Below are 20,503 nucleotides of genomic sequence, written 5' to 3'. Positions count from 1 at the left end.
AGATGAAATGACAAAATCACAGACACACAGGATGTGCTTTACTACTGACCCCTGGGAAATATTGTCGTTCCCTAGCAACAGGCAGACTATCCAAATGACCCATAAAAGGAAAACTTTCCTCCTGATCTGAAATCAGGTCAACTCAAACCACAATTGCAGGCTAGGTATTGCACATGTATTAGGCTACTTTTTGAACTTTCAGTTTGAAAGTGTAGGGGCTCTATTCAAATCTGTATCGCTGAAGCGTTACAGATTGTGCAATAGAAATGTAAAGGAGATTTCTAATTGATGCAGCGTTTACCATGAATACAGTCTCCACTAATGCAGCAACATTGCCTCTAAATTTCAATCATGCTGTAAAGCTGAACTTTCACAATACAGATTGAATAGAGCCCTAGGTTGGGAAGTCAAGTCACAGAAATTATTAACAAATGGTTTAAAAATATCCTATTACACACACTCTACGTCAGGGATCATCAACTAGACGGGCAGATGTTTTTGTGAGTGGATGGTCGGGGGGCCAGAACATAATTACAAATAATTTGTAGACTGCAATTTGACTGCAAGAATCCCAAACAGATATAATTACTTGACAAGAACATGACCATTTCAAACCTGGCTTAAAATTGTATACGATCACGTGTCTCTCATGTGTGGGAATACTTGGGTACAGATTTCCAAAATTAAAATAACTGGTGTTTCCTGCAAAATGATTTTTGCTCAGAAAATGTGTGTGTGTGTGTGGGGGAGGGGCAAATAAAACCATCAGCTCTACATAAAGGGATAAGGTGAAAGTAAACTCTTTCAACTCAAGTGCTATTAATGGATAATAAGCATAATGATAAGAATAAAAACACAATACAATGTGATTTGAACATCTTTATATATCATGCTGAATATTTAGGGAGCACAGAATCACATTACATTACCAATTCTATGATGTCAACCAACCCTTACATGATTCAAAGTATATCTGAGGGGAATTCAACAGTAATTTCCACTGAATGGTGATGAAATCAGAGGCTTTTCTCCATGGCCAGGCATCCCGCTCTGCACCTATTCCCCGAACAGTTACAGTATTCACTAGTCTTGCCATCCAGGAAGTATGCCCAGAACTGCACGTGAAATAAAACTCAGGAAGAAAACACAGTAACACCAGTGCACAGCCCAATAACCATTGTACAATAACAATATATAATAATAACAAAATAATTGGGTTTGCTAAATTTATTTCAAACAATTAACAGAAAAATAAATTCCTTTGGTCAAGTATTTTATTTGAAGAAATAAGAGAAATATGCCCTTTTGCCAGTCTAGTCCCTTATCGGGTTTTTACAGTCGACCAGATCCTTGAGGCTCTAAGGCTGCGGAGGAGGTGCCAAGGCAATATGGTTATGATGCCCCTCTAGCTCCATGCTGCGGTACGCTGGGGAGGGAGGTGTCAGGGAGGGGGCAGTCCTCAGACTGCGGGCGAGGGGGCGTCTGGGTCACCGGGGTCGTTGTTGTAGTTGTTGCTGTACTGGGGTCCGCTGGGGGGCTGGTTGGGGAGGTTGTCCAGCTCGTCCACCTGAGGGCCAGGGTGCATGTTGACCAGCTGGTCCTGGGGGATATCTGCAGCAGCTGCAGCCAGGTTAGTGATGGACTTGCTTTTGACACACTGGAAGTCAACATGGCGGCTCTTGCCCTCCTCCTTCTCCCAGGACATGCGGATGAAAGGCCTCTGGACGTAGTTGTAGATGACCTCAGGACGGCCACCAGGACGCTTCTTCACCTTCTCTTTATATGTGGGGTAACCTACCAATACATGGCGCAGACAACAGAGCCAGTGAGTTCACAATGCTGAAGCGAAATCTTACATTTTTGCTCTGAACCCCAGCAAATACATGATAAAAAAATCAGCATCTTACCTTCAATGCCTAATCTTATTTTCTTCAGTCCTCTCTCCTTTAAAACTGATTTGGCAACATCTCGATTTTCTATATACTTGAAGAACCGGTATAGTTTTGTACTGTATATTACTGCAGAGAGAAAATTAAATGTTGTGAAACACACAGCAACTCATTATCAACAACTTTTTTAAGCAGTGTCAATTAAGTTGGTCCCTTTAGGTAAGTGAACAACAGTTTAATCCACAGCAGAGATGGCTAATTAGGAAGAACACATTTTTGGTATTTAGTATCTTATTAGGATCCCTATTAGCTGTTGCGAAAGCCGAAACTACTCTACCTGGGGTCCACACAGAACATGAAACATGACATAATACAGAACATAAATAGACCAGAACAGCTCAAGGACAAAACTACTTACATTTAAAAATGACAGTCTACATATCAATATGCACACAAAATATCTAGGTCAAATAGGGGTGGGTGGAGAGTGTGGGTGTGTATTAACTCACTCTGTGAGTACTCTTCTCCCATCTGCGGTGGGTACTCTTCGTCCCAGTCCACTACGTCGTCATCAGTGAGCACCACGATGTGGCATTCTCTCTCTCCGCTCTGGGCGCTGGCCACCATCAGAGACACAACCATTTCCTCCAGGTAGAACTCAAACTGACGCCGGGCACCGTCGTTAGACAGCTCATGCATGAGGGCACCTAGGGACAGTGGGACATGGTCAGTCAGGAGACAGCAGTTCAGAGACGCAAACCAACACACTAACTTTCCATAACATTTTCATCAGTTTAATGGAAACCTAATTAAATCACTAATAAGGGATATTAAAACCAAGGGCTTATTATTTATGTTCACTGAGCCAACCAGGTCAAGAAGGGTAAAAAGGGGGTGTACTCACTGAGGTCTCTGCACTTGATGGTGCTGTAGTCAAAGGTGATGCACAGATAGTCACATGCCTCTCTCAGCTCAGGGATGGAGATTCCATCAGGGCAACGTATTATCCCAGATTTGTAGTAATCCTGCCAGTTAGAGAGTGAACAGAGAAAACACAAAAGACAGGCATTACAGAGACTGCCCCCTATCAGCTCCCCCTTCCTAAAATGTTCAAAATGGCCAATGCCCTTCCCCCTACGTACAGATATCAGTTTATTGCCAGTTGAGCTGGGCATGGATATAGCTTTGCAAATGCAAAAATAAAATGGTGCATCTTTCTAAACAAGTGCGGTGCCTCTGTGGCCAGATTGATCCATGTTTGTCAACAACAGCCCACATGTATCAATCCCATCCTCCATTTTCACATCAGCAGCCTACAGCCAGTGGTATTGATTGTTGCACTTGTTCTCAGGACATTCATAGCCTCAGTGGACAACTCATGGCATCTACTCTATAATAACAGTCTGAGGTTGACTCTATAGCCTTAAGTAAATGTTTATGTTGTCTATATAATTAAGCCACAAAGTTTCAGACAATCAACAAATAAGTTAATCAATTCAGGATTACTATGAGTAGCAGGCTGCCCCTCCCATTGTGGCTCAGAAGAGCAAAGGTTAGCAACGGCTACGCTAGATCAAGGAATTGTTTTCAAGTAAAAACAGTCAATAATTGACCAAGTTAGTAAAAGGGAGTGTTGTACTTGGTAATACAGTGCTATTGACTGACCAGGATGGCTCGGAACACCGTAGAGCTGATGCCCTCGGCGACTTCATACTCTCCTTTTTCATTGGGCCGTGTGAAATTGTGTTCCCTTCCAGATCCAAACATTCTGCAAGAAACCACAAAACAGGTCACATTTCACAGGGGTCACACTTCAGTGTTGTTCAGCTTTCGTACAATAAAAAAGCTAAAGGAAAAAACCCATGTAGGTGACTTCCTCCTCATAACCATACTGGTAAAACAAAACTTGATACGGATTGATGATTTTACCATAATAAAGTACAACAATGAGGTCAGCCCTACCTGCCCAGCATGGTGTTGGGCTGTGCTGTGAAGATTGAAGGGTCCACCACGAACCGTGTGTTATCTACTATAAGAGTGACCCTCTCGGAGCCTGAGGTCCGGATGCTGCGGGTACCCAGGCCCGTGCCCAGTCCCTCCTTGCTATTCTCATAGACAAACACCATATCTCCCACTCCCAGGCTCTTAAAGCAGCCCTCAGTGCTGGACAGGCTGCTATTACGGCTGCTGACCACCCCGCTACTACTGGAGCTGCTGGGGGAAATCCTCTGAGGACGGGGGCTGCTGGGCCTGGAGCCACCGTCTCTCTCACGGTCTGGAGGTGGAGGGAGAGAGGCACTAACTCACTGGCATGACGACTGACCTTTCTCACAGACTACTCCTATTACATGCCAACATTAGAATCCATCCATGTTCTCTTAGAAATATTATTTTAGGAGACTGTGTGAAAGTGTTCGCACTACATTCTACTCACCGCTGTTGTGCTGGCGGGTGGGCGAGGTGACATTTCTGATGCAGGGGGTGAGCTGGCCCTCTCCCCTCTCGTGCGACGAGTCCCGGGAGCGGTCGCTGGAGCGGCGGCGGTCGCGTGAGCGGTCACTGCCCCCACTAGCACCATGCAGGCTCATCTTCACCAGGTCTGCCTCTAGTCGAGATGCACGCGACTGAGCGTTGTCCAGAGCAGAAAGCACAATAAATACTAATTGCAGTTAAACTTCTCACACACTTCTTCCCCTAATGTATTATTACAGATTGAAGGTCACAAATCTTGTGTCTGCTGTAACCATAAAGACACTCAGGACCTCTGTCAGCAGTGACAGTATGGTCCAGGGCTTTACTAGAACCAGTATTTACCTCTAGAGGTAATTATAACACCAGCCTGGGCCATACTGTCACAGTCACGATTTTGTGACCTTGTGGGAGATCTTGTGGGAGATCTGTCGACGTGCCCTTGAGCACGTATGTCGCTCTGGATGGGAGTCTGTAAGATGACTACTAATGTGATGTAGTTGTTGAGCGGCTTCACTGCAAGTATATTGTATGTTTTAAATATTCAATAATAATAAAACCATTTTTTTAAAGACAGACAGCATAGAAGCAGCCCATCTAACCCAAGAAGACTAACTGGAGAGAATGGAAGGACACAAATGTACACGCACAAAAGCAGAATCCCTTTTAGTGTAGGTAGACCACTTGTCTATTGGTACATCGTATAAAGGGAAAAGACATTAAAGCAGTATCAAAATGATTGCGTCCCTATATAGGCCTACAATCATGAGTAATAGCTTCCCATTTAGTATTGAAATATTGAACATATTGTCCCAGAGATTCAGTAAAAGCACAGTGTTGTATAGGATAATGTCTGTTCCCTTATTATGAGGGCACATCACATCAGTGAGCCATGGAAGTATAAAAAGCAGGCCAACGTTCCTGTTTAGAGAGAAGCCAAAAAACACACTTGCATGGTCATGTTCTGCACCAGTTCTTAGAAGTTATGAAAAATAAGGACTGTTTTTTTAAAGAGTTTGCTTTGGAAGTTAGGTAACTAGTCTCTCTAGGGACTGAACTCTGTATATATTCTGTATAGAATAACTGAACTACAATGACCCAAGAAATGCCAAAGACTTTCTTTCTGCCAAAACAACAGCCAGTAAAGGGCATAGACCATTAACAAACACTTTAAACTTGTAGTTATAAAGTGTACATAGCGCTGTCATGCTGTCATGACAGTGGACTTTTAAAATAATGACTACTGGGAGAGTTATGACAGCCCATCTGACTTTACAGCCATGATAAAAACAGTAGCCTTTTATGATGTTGGGCTCAAGAGTAACCAGGCCTTCATTGGAAATCACAATGGTCAATGTCAACATTATGAATTCAAAATGTATTTGTTACATGTGCCGAATACAACAGGTGTAGACTTTACCAACAAGTCCTTAACCAACAGCGCAGAGCTTTTTATAAGAAAATACTTGCAAAACAATATATAGTAAAGTAAAGAAGTGCACAATGAGTGTGTGACTATGCTGAAAAACATCTGTCTAGCCTATAATAGGATGGACTACGCCTATAGCACTATACACATGAAAATGGATGTGAAATGCCTCCACAGAAATGACAACCATCTTGGTTAGTGTCAGTTTTATCTGACCGTACACACTATCAAATATAAAGTAATTGCCTCACCTCGAGTGCTTGCAGAGTTTGCGAGGTCGGTTGTTTTTCGTTCCCAATTCTCAGTGTCACTTGAGTTGCTATCATATGACTGGACGTGCTGCCATCACCAATGCAGAGACATCCAGCCCAGATTACTCACCATTCATAATCTGACATAACGAAGGGAGTCGAGTTAGATATTAATTCACTGGGTTAATTCAGGAGAGCCAAACAAGCTGTAAATATTCACATAGATGCTAGTTATACATTCAGTGAATACGAAACTAAAAAGCAGTTCCCCTTCGCATTCTAACTCTTCACAGCTGCTCGCCAGCTAATGTCACGATGATCCCGAATAATACGAGCTAAACTAATTGTGGTTTACTAGCTAGCTAATTGTGACTAAGTAGCTAGCTAACTAACTAACAATGATGACAGTAGCACCTCAGCTAACTATTGTGATCACAACATAGCCAGCACTAAGTTAGTTACCAGTCCCAGCTAGTAAATAGCAGAGATGATTTAGAATGTTTGTAAAAATAGAAACATATTTGTATAGCTAGCCAGGCAGTGGCTACCTATGTGAAGCTGGCCACAACAAGGATTAGCCACAATAGTGGAATTTGCGGGCAGCCTTCAAAATAAAAGTCCCCCATTGAAAGCGATGCAAACGGATACAAATTGCGGACTCAGGCCATATTTGGACTAGATCATGTTAAACAAGTTCCAAATGTTGTTATATAATCGTAAAAGACAATTAGTTAATTTGACAAAATAAAGCAAAAATCTGTTGAAATCGTATTGTGGCTGTAATAGACTTCATTTGTAATTGGGGCATACTTATAAAGTCTACACCCCCCTTGGATTTCTTCACATGTGTGACAAAGTGGGATTGAAATGGATGTCCTTTATGGTCAACGATCTACACAAAATACTCCAATGTCAAAGTGCACACCTGTATTGGACAATATTTGCCCATTATTTTTTTCAAAATTCTTCAAGCTCTGTCAAGGTGCTGGGGATCATAGCTAGACAGCCATTTTCAAGTCTTGCCATAGATTTAAGCAGATTTAGGTCAAAACTAACTTGACCACTCAGGAACATACAGTTCTTCTTGGCAAGCAACTCCAGTGCAGATTTGGCTTATTGTCCTGCTGAAAGGTGAATTCCCCTCCCAGTGTCTGGTGTAAAGCAGACAAACAGATTTTCCTGTAGGATTTCATCCTGAAAAACTCATACCCATACCATGCTGGAGCCAGCACCATGCTTGAAAATCAGGAGGCAGTTAACTCAGTGATCTATTCCTTTGCTGTGTTTTTTTTGTAGTATTACTTTAGTGCCTTAATGCATATACATGTTTAGGAATATTTTTTGATTCTGTATATTTAAATTGTTATTTTCACTCGGTCATTTAAGTCATTGTAGAGTCACTACAATGTTGTTGATCCATCCTCAGATCACAGCCATTGAACTCTGTAGCTGTTTTAAAATCACATCCTGAAACAGTTTCCTTCCTGTCATGCAGCTCAGTTCAGAATTACGATTTAGTCTGGTTTAATATATCATCCACAGCATAATTATTAACTTAACCATGCTTAAATATATATTCAATGTCTGATCTGTTATTATTACCCATCTACCAATCACTGCCCTTCCTTATGAGGCTTTTAAAAAGCTCCCTGGTCTTTAAATGCAATATTTGACTGAGGGACCTTACAGATACACAGTACCAGTCAAAAGTTTGCCAAGAGTGTGCAAAGCTGTCATCAAGGCAAAGGGTGGCTATTTGAAGAATCTCAAATATATTTTGATTTGTTAAACACTTTTTTTGTTACTACATGATTCCATATGTGCTATTTTATAGTTTTGATGTCTTCTCTATTATTCTACAATGTAGAAAATGGTACAAAAAAGAAAAACCGTGGAATGAGTAGGTGTCCAAACTTTTGACTTGTACTGTATGTATGTGGGACAGAGGAAGGGGGTAGTCATAAAAAATAATAATGTCAACCTCTATTATTTATTTAGAGCGGCCAAACGGAAGCCACTCCTCAGTAAAATTTGCCAAACGGCCCCTTATTAAAGGACTCAGACCATGAGAAACAAGATTCACTGGTCTGATGAAATCAAGATTGAGTGCTTTGGCCTGATGGTGGCAGCATCTTGCTGTTGGGATTTTTTTCAGTGGCAGGGATTGGGAGACTAGTTAGGATCGAGGGAAAGATTAACAGAGCAAAGTACAGAGAGATCCTTGATGAAAACCTGCTCCACAGTGCTCAGGTCCTCAGAGAAGGTTCACCTCCAACAGGACAATGCACACAACACAGGGGTGGCTTCAGGACATGTCTCTGAATATCCTTGAGTGGCCCTGCCAGTGCCTGGACCTGAACCCGATCGAACGTCTCGAGAGACCTGAAAATAGCTGTACAGCAACGCTCCCCATCCAACCTGACAGGACCGGAGAGGATCTGCAGAGAAGAATGGGAGAAACTCCCCAAATACAGGTGTGCCAAGCTTGTAGCGTCATAGCCTCAAGTCTTCTTGGGTGTAATCGCTACCAAAAGTTATTCAACAAAGTAAAGGGTCTTAATACTTATGTAAATGTGACCTTTTTTCTTGACATTTGCATAAATGTCTAAACCGGTTTTTGATTTGTCATTATGGTGTGTTGTGTGTAGATTAATGAGATATATATTTGAATAAGGCTGTAACGTAACAAAATGTGGAGAAAGTCAAGGGATCTGAATACTTTTTGAATGCCCTGTATAGCCTTACCTATGAATCTTGGGTCATTGAAATGGGGTAGCAACTGACTGACATCCACAGATTACAATTCTGAAGAGTTCACACAAATATGAGCGTCGTAGCTCTTACTGCGAGACTAAAAACTGTATAGTGAGGTGATTTCCGACAGTTAAAGATAAATATTAGCGTCATAGCGCATATGAGTTGTGTAAACACTTCAGAATTGTAATCTGTGTGTGTCAGAGTAGGCTGATACCTATGGCTCTCGTATTCGTACTGAACTGTTCGGTACGGGGCCCTTGGTTTGGTCCACACTGTGAACCTGAATAAATACATACAAAATAAAATGTTAAACTACTAAAAGCTATGTCTATGCTGCGTTGTATGCCCCTGCCTCAAGTAAAACTGATCTGAAAACATTGTAGGCTATTCCACTGACAACTAGACCATATGCGCACATTGTAATCAAAATCTTAACTGGCGTCATGATGTTGCCTCTTTGGGTGTGGCGAGGCCCATCCCCCTGCCTCCCCCTTTCCTCCTTTAACTAGGCTGCTGTGGTCAGAGAGACGTCGTAAATTCCTCATGGACACAGCATAGAGAGTACATTTTCATAGAGAACAAAGGAATTTATCCCACCTCACAGAACTTGAGGTACGAACAAATTTTCATGTTCGGGAGAAAGTATAAAAGATCGGTGAAGAATCCAGCTACGAACTGGTCCGTTTGTTTTCAACTTGGGGAAGCTCATGGGAGATGGTGTGGCCACATTACCATAACGCTGTTTATATAATAGCCTCAGATATGAGGTTTACATCTAATTGTTGTGTAAAAATGAATGAGTGAGTATGATACTGTTTACACAATTTTACAATGTGATTTTGGACTGTTTATTGAAGGAAAACTCAAAAAGGGAATTGGAGTTAACTAAATCAGAGGACCGCCCCTGAGCCCAGTTAGGGTCAGACATCCTGGGACAGCCCCTTTTTTCTGCAATTCCGAATAAAACCCAACTTTGAGAAATTATCACGAGACCATGTTTTTCTCCATAACGAGGGGACAAAGGTTGTAGACCATTGCTGAATCATTTAACCATACCACGTGGTTGACTATCGATACCGACAGAATAAGAACAAGTCTTTGATATTAATTACCAGTCTGCAGCTAGGAATTCGGTATCATTGAACACAAAGAACGATAACCGCCGAAACATCCATTCTATAACGAAACGAATGAAGGTCACTCTGAACAATCCACTCTAACCGCAACCGGCGATCAAGAAGACACACTGATTGATTGCAATTGTTCCCGAATGAGTGAGCGTTCATGTGCAAAGGATTAGCATTTCAATTGTTATAATTATCACTTATAGTGACTTCTTAGTCGACCCCCACTTCCCCTTTGTCTAACAAGCCGCCATGCCGGTTTAGCCCACTAGGGCACATTCTCCTATCATTTCTTGTAACCACATTTACCTTGTTTGTTTGTATATGCATTTCTGTGAATTACTTAGTAATAAACACACGATTTAAGACACTTTTTTTTTTTTACCTTTATTTAACTAGGCAAGTCAGTTAAGAACAAATTCTTATTTTCAATGACAGCCTAGGAACAGTGGGTTAACTGCCTGTTCAGGAGCAGAACGACAGATTTGTACCTTGTCAGCTCGGGGGTTTGAACTTGCAACCTTCCGGTTACTAGTCCAACGCTCTAACCACTACCGCCCCGTATGGATGACTCATAGTGAAGACTGGGTTCGTGCAGATAACCAACAATAACCAACAATTTACGACGTTTGGAATGAGATTAATGTGAGGTAAAGTAAATAATTCATTAATCAGAAGACTATGGATCAGATATGAAAATATCTGAAAAGTTATTTTAGGAAATGATAACTTAGTAATCTGAATATCTTTCCTTGGTGCCACAACTTCATAGTTAATTACATTTACGGCTTGGTTTAAGTCTCTCCCTCCGCCAGTCACTCGCTCACAGTACACACACACACAAGACTCCTCCATCTGCTACAGCGGCACCTCTTTCTCCCTCACGCTTTATCAACTCTGATTAACAAAGTAGTTTACAAATGGACTTTTCTGCCGCTTCCCTCAGTCGGATCGGGTCTAGATCCAACCAGGTCCATACGTTCCCTGGTCTAGTTGCCTTCGGGTTTGTTCAGTCTATATTGAAAATTGTATTTATGCATAGAGTGGGAATGCCCCAGGTCCATTTTGGAACGGGTCCAAAGTGTAGACTACTTGAGAGGCCCAAAATAAATCTCTGTCACAACAGACAATGCAGGAACATTGTGGATGCTGTCACAGAAGCTGGACTTTTGTTTTGAGTCTTTTGCCAAATAAACAAAAAAATAACTACAGCAACTGTTAGCATTTCAATTTCCTGCTGTATCAATAAGTACCGGACATCCATAGGGGCGGCAGGTAGCCCCGTGGTTAGAGCGTTGGGCAAGTAACTGAAAGGTTGCTAGATGGAATTCCCAAGCTAACAAGGTACAAATCTGTCGTTCTGGCCCTCATAGGCCATCATTGTAAATAAGAATTTGTTCTTAACGGACTTGTCTAGTTAAATAAAATACATTGCATTATTGAACATTCATATTGCAAAGAAGGCTGCAAAGATTCAGCAACAGGCTGAATAGTGAGGTGATTTCCCACAGTTAAAGTTCCAGAATATGAGCTACAACGCTAATACTTGTGTAAACTCTTCAGAATTGTGAGGCCCGACAGATTACCAGGACGCGTACTCAGAGCACACGCTGACCAGCTGGCAAGTGTCTTCACTGACATCTTCAACCTCTCCCTGACAACAGTCTGTAATATGTAATGTTTCAACACACCACCGTAATCCCTGTACCCAAGAACGCCATGGTAACCTGTCTAAATGTCTATGGCTGTGAAATGCTTTGAAAGGCAGGTGATGGTTCACGTCAACATCATCCCAGACACCCTGGTCTCACTCCAATTCGCATACCGCCCCAACAGATCCACTGATGACGCAACCTCTATTGCATTCCACACTGCCCTCTCCCATCTGGACAAGAGGAACACCCGTGTAAGAAAGATGTTTATTGACTACAGCTCAGCTCACTAAGGAATTATCATGGTCCGCACACACCAAAAGTCCGAAAAGGCACAACAACGACTCTTCCCCCTCTGGAGGCTGCAAAGATTCGGCATGGGCCTTCAGATACTACAAAACGTATATAGCTGCATCATTAAGAGCATCTTGACCGGCTACATCACCGCTACAGAGTGTAGTACATACTACCCAGTACATCACTGGGGCCAAGCTCCCTGCCATCCAGGACCTCTATACCAGGCGGTGTCAGAGGAAGGCCCTAATTTTTTTTAACTGTCAACGACTGCCACCCAAGTTAGACTGTTCTCTCTGTTACCACACGGCAAACGGTATCGATGCATCAAATCTGGAACCAACAGGTCCCTGAACGGCTTCTACCCCCAAAGCCATAAAACTGCTAAATAGTTAACCACATAGCTACCCAGATTAGCTATCTGCATTGACCCTTTTATCCCTACCTATATGTACATATCTACTTCAATTACCTAGTACACCTAAACAACGACTCTGTACTAGTACCCTGTGTATATAGCCAAGTTATCGTTACTCGTGTGTTTATTCCTCATGTTACAATGTTTCTATAATTGTTCTATGCTGTAAGTAAGCATTTCACTGTTAGTCTACACCTGTTTAAAAAGCATGTGATAAATAAAAATGAGTTGATTAGGCTGATACATTGCAATATGAATGTCAATACGCACAATAAGCTAGTGAGGTGACTTCCCACAGTTAAAGTTCTCTAATATGAGCTACTACACTAATATTTGTATAAACTCTTCAGAATTGTAATCTGTGGGTGTCACAGAGTAGGCTGATACCAATGGATTTTGGGTCCATGAAATGGGGTATCAGCCTACTCAGTGACATCCACAGATTACAATTCTGAAGAGTTTACACAGAAAACTCTGTTTTCTCTTATTGCAGGACTCTGAAACCACTGTGAAATGAGCCACATTAAGCTCACCAGTCAATCTATTATGTATTGAACATTCATATAGCAATGTACATCCTTACCTATGGATCTTGGTTCCATGAAATGGGGTAAGGCTGTACCGTGCATGTTAGTATGCCCCCAATGCTATTCTGAACTGTAACACATCCACAGTGCTATTTCAACTTTTTTTTTGTTATCAAATGAACAAATAATTGTATTACCACTATTTGTTTCCGTTTGCATCACTAGCTAGCTCAAACATGTGAACACTTACATTCACCAAAACAAGTCTTACCTTTGAAATGATAAATATTCTCGCATTAATATCATATACCCTGTACAAAACATATACATGGAATTCAAAGGCTCAATCCAATCCGTTAAAATAATTGATTTTGGTTTGGGTTGTCCCTGCTGCTCAGACGCTCTCGCGAGATTTGGCTGTAATTTTAAAAATAAATATATAGCCCAGTTTCTTCTTCTTCTTCTTGGCAGTCCGCAAACAAATATCATAGGTGCATGCCGCCACCTACTGTATTTGCTGTGCATCAACCTACTATTCTGGAGAATGAATTCATTACACTTTGAGATTTTTTTGTTGTTGCCCTTCCAACTAACCCTACACCCATTAAAACCTCACCACTATTCCACTACTTTGGCCCATCTGATCCTACTCCAGGCCAGCAGTCTGTGAGGATGGGACACTATAATTCAAAAACATCTAACGCTTCGGCAGTAAAATCTCGTACACCCAAGTACTTCTCTGCAGCTGCCACCTATCTATCCTCTGTGATTTACGTTCCATCCCTGCAGTACAATTGACAACCATGGACTTGAATGCCAAAAAAACCCAACCTTACTGAAGTATGTTATTCCTATCACTCCATTGGCCTCGGCCTACTCACAGGGATTATCTTAGGATCCCTCACCCTGGACCCATCTTCCTTTCCTACTCTCTTCACTGCCTTATCATAAGGTCACCTTCTGCACTACTCTGATCATGGCAACCTCAACCTGCCCTTCTCTCACCAGACACAGTTCTGATCTCCAGTACCACGGGTACCCCTAAGGTTTACACACCCAACTTTTTCCACTGATACTACACATTCCTTTGTCTCATGTCCTCCTGCACACTTCTCAAATCTAGGAATCTCCCTCCAACACACTGTTTATCTGAGGTTTGAGACGGACTACATCCTATAAAGTGTATTGCCGCCCCCTACTGTACAGGGTAGTGAACAATAGAATGAAAAAACATTGAAGAATAAACCCCGGACATAATACAACAAATAGACACATTAAAACCCCATCCCACTTCTCCAGTCACAATCTAATTCAAGTCACATCCCTACAGGCTCGGGGGCCTGTGATGGTGGAACATTCTTCGACAGGATTCCCTGCAGGCCTCTGCTGTAAAATCACTGAGTCCCAAAAAGTGTTCAGCTGCACTCACAATGATGACATTTTTCTCAGATTCCTTCCATTTGTGGTGTGCAGTTTATGAACATTTCAATAAATGATACAAAGTCCACCTTTTTCATATTCAATTTATTATGATCCTTCAGTTGCCGAGAAACATTGGCCGTGTTTGAGAGAAAGAAAAAGGCCATGTGCCATGGTTAAATTGTGACCGACTGATCAACAAATAATAAAGAGTAGTTATTTATGATCCAAGGTTGCACTGTCGGATGGAATGCCAAACAAACTCATTCACTGGTGCAGGCTCTACTAAAGCGTACCATGCGGTAGGATTTTAACATTGAGGAGGCATACGAGGAAGATGTGCTTTTTATTGCCTATGTGAGGATTTTTATTTGCAAGTGGATATAGCCAGTAGACGTAATAAACTTATCGGAATCAAGGAGAGCCCTATCAAATGAAAATCCAGGCTTCAATCCATGCCGACCTGTTACCTGTCTGTCTAGTCTCCCAAACAAAGCAAAGACATGTTTCTTGTAGCAACACCCATGACCCAGAACGCATCACAAATCCTACCAATTACATAATTGATCATCAACTTCAATAAAAGGTATGCCAATGATATATAAACACATTCAGGTAATACATTCACATGATAAATATCCCCACATCACTAACAGTCAATAAATGTGATTCTCCTAATAAACGGGGATTAATCCATGTCTGGACATACATAATCAGGCAAGACTTTAGATTATGTGACGTATAACATAATGACAATCGTCACGTTTACTCCCTATTCTCCTTGACACACGAAGTGTGGAGAAAAAGCTCTAAACAGTTATAGGTTTACCACTTCCCTTGAAATGAAGGCTGTCAAAAGCATTTAAACACAAAAACAAGGGGTTTACATAACCAAGCTGAATGTACAGGAACAGGAACCATAATAGGAGCTGGCTGACATTTCACCAGGGTCCTGACATTGCATTGCAGTAGGCCTACACAGGTAAACATGAATGAGCAACATCACCTGAAACAATGAGAACATGCACTCTGTATGATTGTTCATCTTGAACAACAGCTTCACTCCCGGGTCTTCACTGACCTGCTTGGTTGTTGAGGGCGTGTCCACCCTTCTTGACACAGTCACCTTTTGCAGAGAAGGGGAGTCAGGTGAATCAGGAAAGCAATGTTCAGTTTTGACTGCCACTAACCCAGCAGAACCAAGGGCAGGGTCAGACTCCTCCCCAGCTTCAGGCCTAGGGTACAACTCAGTATTATCAGTCTCAGGAGATAGCGTGTGAGGGGCTCTTCACTCTTCTCAGCAACCGGCAGAGACTCCGCCCCACCGCCATCCATCAGCTCAGCAGTATTGGCCATGGGCAGCTGGCTAGCCACCAGCTCATCAACAGCATCAGAAACCTGCAGCTCCACTGGAGTCTCAGGCACCCCAGCCTGCAGCTCGGACTCACCTCCAGCAGGAAGCAGAAGATCAGGGACAGGTAGATCAGGGACCTCACCAGCAGACAGAGAAAGCTCATCCTCTCCTCCAAGAGCACACCGCAGAACAGAGTGGACAGTTCCTCATCGGTAACAGTGCTTGACTGTGGGGCCTCTACAACAGGTGGCGAATCAGCCGACGCCTCGGACCTCCATGGCTGGTGGAACACGCAGGTTTCCAGTATGTGCCCGTGCTTGTCGCAGTGATAACACCAGGCCTTACCACCAAGGCAGGCTTCCCAGTCATGGCCACAGTCACATGCACAGGTTCTCTTAGGGGTGCAGGTATTGCAGTCGCACAGCTCCTTCCCCAGAGACAGGCCTCGCCCCATCACCTCCAGTAGAACCCGTTGCACCTTGAAGAGCTGTATTTATTCCAGATGTTATTATCTTTCTATTATTTTTCTATTTTGCTTTATGCAATGTTGGGAAGGGTCCATAAGTAAGCATTTCACTGTTATTCTATACACATTTGATTGGATTTGAGCATATAACCTCAGCTGGCATACTGCATTCTTCCCTTCGGCATACACTGGATACATGACCAAATCTTTTGCATTCATGACACTGAAGGGGTTTGTGTACATAGGTTCTTACAGGGTATCTCACAAAGCCTAAGTTACATGAGAAGGGAGAGATTCTTCTTCTTCCTTCAGTGTCTCAACTCCTTGTCTTACTTCCACTCAGAGTGTGAATTATACCTTAACATTCGGTCCTCCTTTGTGTACAGGCGCTTCATGTGCACGGGCTTAATAGTAAAGACATACGTTTTTTTATAACTTTTTAATTTGAAATGAACACATTCGGTGAATGCCATTGTAGCCGTAATTAATTGATGTGTCATTTTTTGTAGAAAGACAAGTTGGGATACCTGAAAAGGGTCTGAGACACGGGACTGTCCCAGGATGACAAGTAGATACATGGAAGACATTTGTTTCAACCATGACACAGAGCTGGGGATGTACATTTCATTTGGAATAAGCTTTTATTTTAATAGTTACAGTATCACTATAGCAGTACAAATTGCATATAAAACTAGTAAAATGATTAAATTAGCATTATTTGGAGCCCCCCCAAAGTTTGACTTTGTTGCATTTAGGGGGACTCATGTCTCATTCAGGGGGTCACTGAGTCCCCCGTAACTCCACCCCACAAATGTAGACCTGCCATTTTTTTTTGCAAATATTCAATTTATTAATGCAAATAAAAATAATCTCACATGATATTCACATTGAAATCAATCTTTTTTTACATTTTGTGCTTTTCATGAATTCTTATTTTGAAATTACAAAGCCTCTGTGAGAGTAGTAAACAGTGATGTCATCATGATTATAACGGTATAAACAGTAACTAAGTTGGTCCTCATTGTGAACATTATTTAAAGCAAACAGTGCTTTACACTGAAATAAAGCAATGTCAAGGAGATGGACATATCAAAGACAATAACAAACCTTTTTTGATACTGCTAACGGTAATTTGACACATACAAATCAAATCAAACGTTGTCACATGCGCCGAACACAACAAGTATAGACTTTACCGTGAAATGCTTACTTACAGGCCCTTAACCAACAGTGCAAGAAGAGTGAAGAAAATATGTACCAAATAAACTAAAGTAAAAAATAATAAAAAGTAACACAATGACATAACAATAACGAGGCTATATACAGGGGGTACCGGTACCGAGTCAGTGTGCGGGGGTACAAGTTAGAGGTAATTTGTACATGTAGGTAGGGGTGAAGTGACTATGCATAGATAATAAACAGCGAGTAGCAGCAGTGTACAAAACAAATGGAGGGGGGGGGGGGGGGGGGGGGGGGGGCAATGTAATAGTCCGATGGCCATTTTATTAGTTGTTCAGCAGTCTTTTGGCTTGGGGGTAGAAGCTGTTAAGGAGCCTTTTGGTCCTAGAATTGGTGCTGCGATACCACTTGCCATGCGGTAGCAAAGAAAATAGTATATGAGTGGGTGACTGGAGTCTGTGACAATTTTATGGGCTTTCCTCTAACACCACCTAATATTTGTATGGCAGGAAGCTTGGCCCCAGTGATGCACTGGGCCGTATGTACTACCTTACAGTCAGATGCCGAGCAGTTGCCATATCAGGTGGGGATGCAACCAGGATGCTCTCGATGGTGCAGCTGTAGAACTTTTTGAGGATCTGGGGACCAATGCCAAATCTTTTCAGTCTCCTGAGGGGGAAAATATTTTGTTGTGCCCTATTCACGACTGTCTTGGTGTGTTTGGACCATGATAGTTCGTTGGTGATGTGGACACCAAGGAACTTGAAACTCTCAACCCGCTCCACTACAGCCCCGTTGATGTTAATGGGGGCTTGTTCGGCCCGCCTTTTCCTGTAGTCCACAATCAGCTCCTTTGTCTTGCTCACATTGAGGAAGAGGTTGTTGTCCTAGCACCACACTGGAAGTTCTCTGACCTCCTCCCTATAGGCTGTTTCATCGTTGTCGGTGATCAGGCCTACCACTGTTGTGTAATCAGCAAACTTAATGATGGTGTTGGAGTCGTGTTTGGCTACGCAAACACGACTCGTGTGTGAACAGGGAGTACAGGAGGGGACTAAGTACACACCCCTGAGACGCCCCAGTGTTGAGGATCAGCATGGCAGACGTGTTGTTGCCTACCCTTACCACCTGGGGCGGCACGTCAGGAAGTCCAGGATCCAATTGCAGAGGGAGGTGTTTAGTCCTAGGATCCTTAGCTTAGTGATGAGCTTTGTGGGCACTAGGGTGTTGAACGCTGAGCTGTCTTCAATGAACAGCATTATCGCATAGGTGTTCCTTTTGTCCAGGTGGGAAAGGGCAGTGTGGAGTGCGATTGAGATTACCTCATCTGTGGATCTGTTGGGGTGGTATGCGAATTGTAGTGGGTCTAGTGTATCCGGGAGGATGCTGTTGATGTGAGTCATGACCAGCCTTTCAAAGCACTTCATGGCTACCCACGTGAGCGCTACGGGGCAGTAATCATTTAGGCAGGTTACCTTCTCCTCCTTGGGCTAAGGGACTATGGTGCTCTGCTTGAAACATGTAGGTATTACAGACTCAGTTAGGGAGAGGTTGAAAATGTCATGGAAGACACTTGCCAGTTGGTCCATGCATGCTTTGAGTTCATGTCCTGGTAATCCATCTGGCCCCGCGGCTTTGTAAATGTTTACCTGTTTAAAAGTCTTGCTCACATCGGCTACCGAGAACATTATCACACAGTCATCCAGAACAGCTGGTGCTCTCGTGCGTGCTTCAGTGTTGCTTGCCTTGAAGCAAGCATAATAGGCATTTAGCTCATCTGGTAGGCCTGCGTCACTGGGCAGCTCGAGTCTAGGTTTCCCTTTGTTGACCGTAATAGTTTTCAAGCCCTGCCACATCCAACGAGTGTCAGGGCCGGTGTAGTAAGAGGTGAAGGTGGTAAAGTGGTATAAAAAAATATATACTGTTCTGTGTGCTTTAGTCCAGGTAGTGGTCATTAACAAAATGTCTTGTTAATTCAAATGCAGAAAAAACAGGAAATAAATAAAAAATATAAATAAATAAATAGTAAATACATTAATAAAAACATAATTAGAATAATAATTTAGAAAATATCTAAAACTAAAATGAGTTTCACAATGAAACTTGTGAAATTTCAACTGTTTTTTTACGAGGTATTACTTGTGTAAGACTGAAAAGAAGACAAACCCTGAGTACTCAGGCTTAACTTGTATACAGGCTCAGTCCTGTGAGATCATCAGGAAGCAGACTCCGGATCTTCCCTGATTGTCCATGTTGTTGTGCTTTGGCGTGTGAGGCTGCAATTATATCCTTTAACTTCAGCTGAAGCCAGTCTTGTCTCTCCCCCACCTGCTTGTGTACTCCCACGTTGTGCATGAGCTGGACCTCACTGATGGACCTCTTTCTGTTGGTCAGAGAATAACCATTGCAACCCGTTTTAATTGAGGTGACTTAGAATACAGGACACAACAAAGAAATGAAATGCCATTGAGGAATAAACCATGGTATGAAATGCAACACACAAAATTGCATTTCGACAGTTAAGTCGGTCAACTTACCTCATTGGTCTCGCCTCTGTGTGTAAACTGCAGAGGACAATTATCAAAACAATTTTGTCCAAAGATCGGATGGAAAGCATATTGATTGCCTGAAAAATTAAGAACACGTCTCAGCAATCTTCTATGAACTTATTTAACTCATTATTATAAGTAATCTGTTTTCAATAAAGGTCAGTAACATGTCTATCTCTTTAACTCTGTGGTAAAACAATGCTTCACATTTAACATAACGTTAAGACAGTTATTAAATGTATTTTAGATTGTCAAATTGCAAACTTTTACTTACCAGTTTCTGCCTGAGTTAATTCCACAAAGTTTAGATATGTTTTTCTATAATGCTTTGGAGGGGCCAGTCTAGCTGGTTGATCAGTCTTTTATAAGTGCTTAGAGTAACTCTCCCTCCTTTTTATACAGTAGCCCTCCCCTGGTCATTGATGAGCCACTTTCATTATTGATGTTGATGTCACCCGTTCAGTGCAGGCATCTGCATGACGACACCTCCACCAACACTCACCACTAATTCAGCTTTCAGCACCTCTGCCAAGAGCCCTACTGGTCACACTGCTTTTGAACCTATTCCATGGTTGTCCATGACACTGAACAAGAGGGACTACTTCAATTAAACCTCTATCTATTCATCTACCAAACTGCAGAAACTTGGGATGTCATGAAAGTTTTTGATATTGATGTCTTTATTTTTTTTGCTGTACGTAACAGAGCTTTGCTATCCTCAGATTA

At 42.3% G+C, this 20,503-nt stretch overlaps 2 protein-coding genes across 4 annotated transcripts; both read right to left on the bottom strand.

Annotated features, from left to right (window-relative positions):
* Positions 1–864: 864 nt before the first annotated feature.
* Positions 865–13,237, bottom strand: LOC110506487 (BTB/POZ domain-containing protein 10). Of its 3 annotated transcripts, none has more exons than XM_021586130.2 (9): positions 13,082–13,237; positions 6,039–6,178; positions 4,324–4,513; positions 3,852–4,164; positions 3,555–3,657; positions 2,794–2,914; positions 2,399–2,596; positions 1,908–2,018; positions 865–1,794 (listed from the first exon to the last, which is right to left on the bottom strand). In XM_021586130.2, exons 2-9 carry the CDS (start codon positions 6,111–6,113, stop codon positions 1,460–1,462), a joined length of 1,446 nt encoding a protein of 481 aa, XP_021441805.1. In that variant the 5' UTR covers positions 6,114–6,178; positions 13,082–13,237; the 3' UTR covers positions 865–1,459. The 3 variants fall into 3 exon arrangements, with proteins under 3 accessions (XP_021441805.1, XP_021441806.1, XP_021441807.1); XM_021586131.2 differs by lacking the exon at positions 13,082–13,237 and adding an exon at positions 6,501–6,632; XM_021586132.2 differs by lacking the exon at positions 13,082–13,237 and adding an exon at positions 6,587–6,604.
* A 6,104-nt stretch (positions 13,238–19,341) lies between these two features.
* On the bottom strand, positions 19,342–19,845 carry pth1b (parathyroid hormone 1b). The gene is made up of 2 exons (XM_021586143.2): positions 19,766–19,845; positions 19,342–19,611 (listed from the first exon to the last, which is right to left on the bottom strand). Exons 1-2 carry the CDS (start codon positions 19,843–19,845, stop codon positions 19,410–19,412), a joined length of 282 nt encoding a protein of 93 aa, XP_021441818.1. The 3' UTR covers positions 19,342–19,409.
* Positions 19,846–20,503: the final 658 nt, after the last annotated feature.

The sequence above is a fragment of the Oncorhynchus mykiss genome, chromosome 26 (assembly GCF_013265735.2).
Source record: "Oncorhynchus mykiss isolate Arlee chromosome 26, USDA_OmykA_1.1, whole genome shotgun sequence".
Classification (NCBI taxonomy): Eukaryota; Metazoa; Chordata; class Actinopteri; order Salmoniformes; family Salmonidae; genus Oncorhynchus; species Oncorhynchus mykiss.
This window is presented reverse-complemented; position numbering and strand designations above follow the sequence as displayed.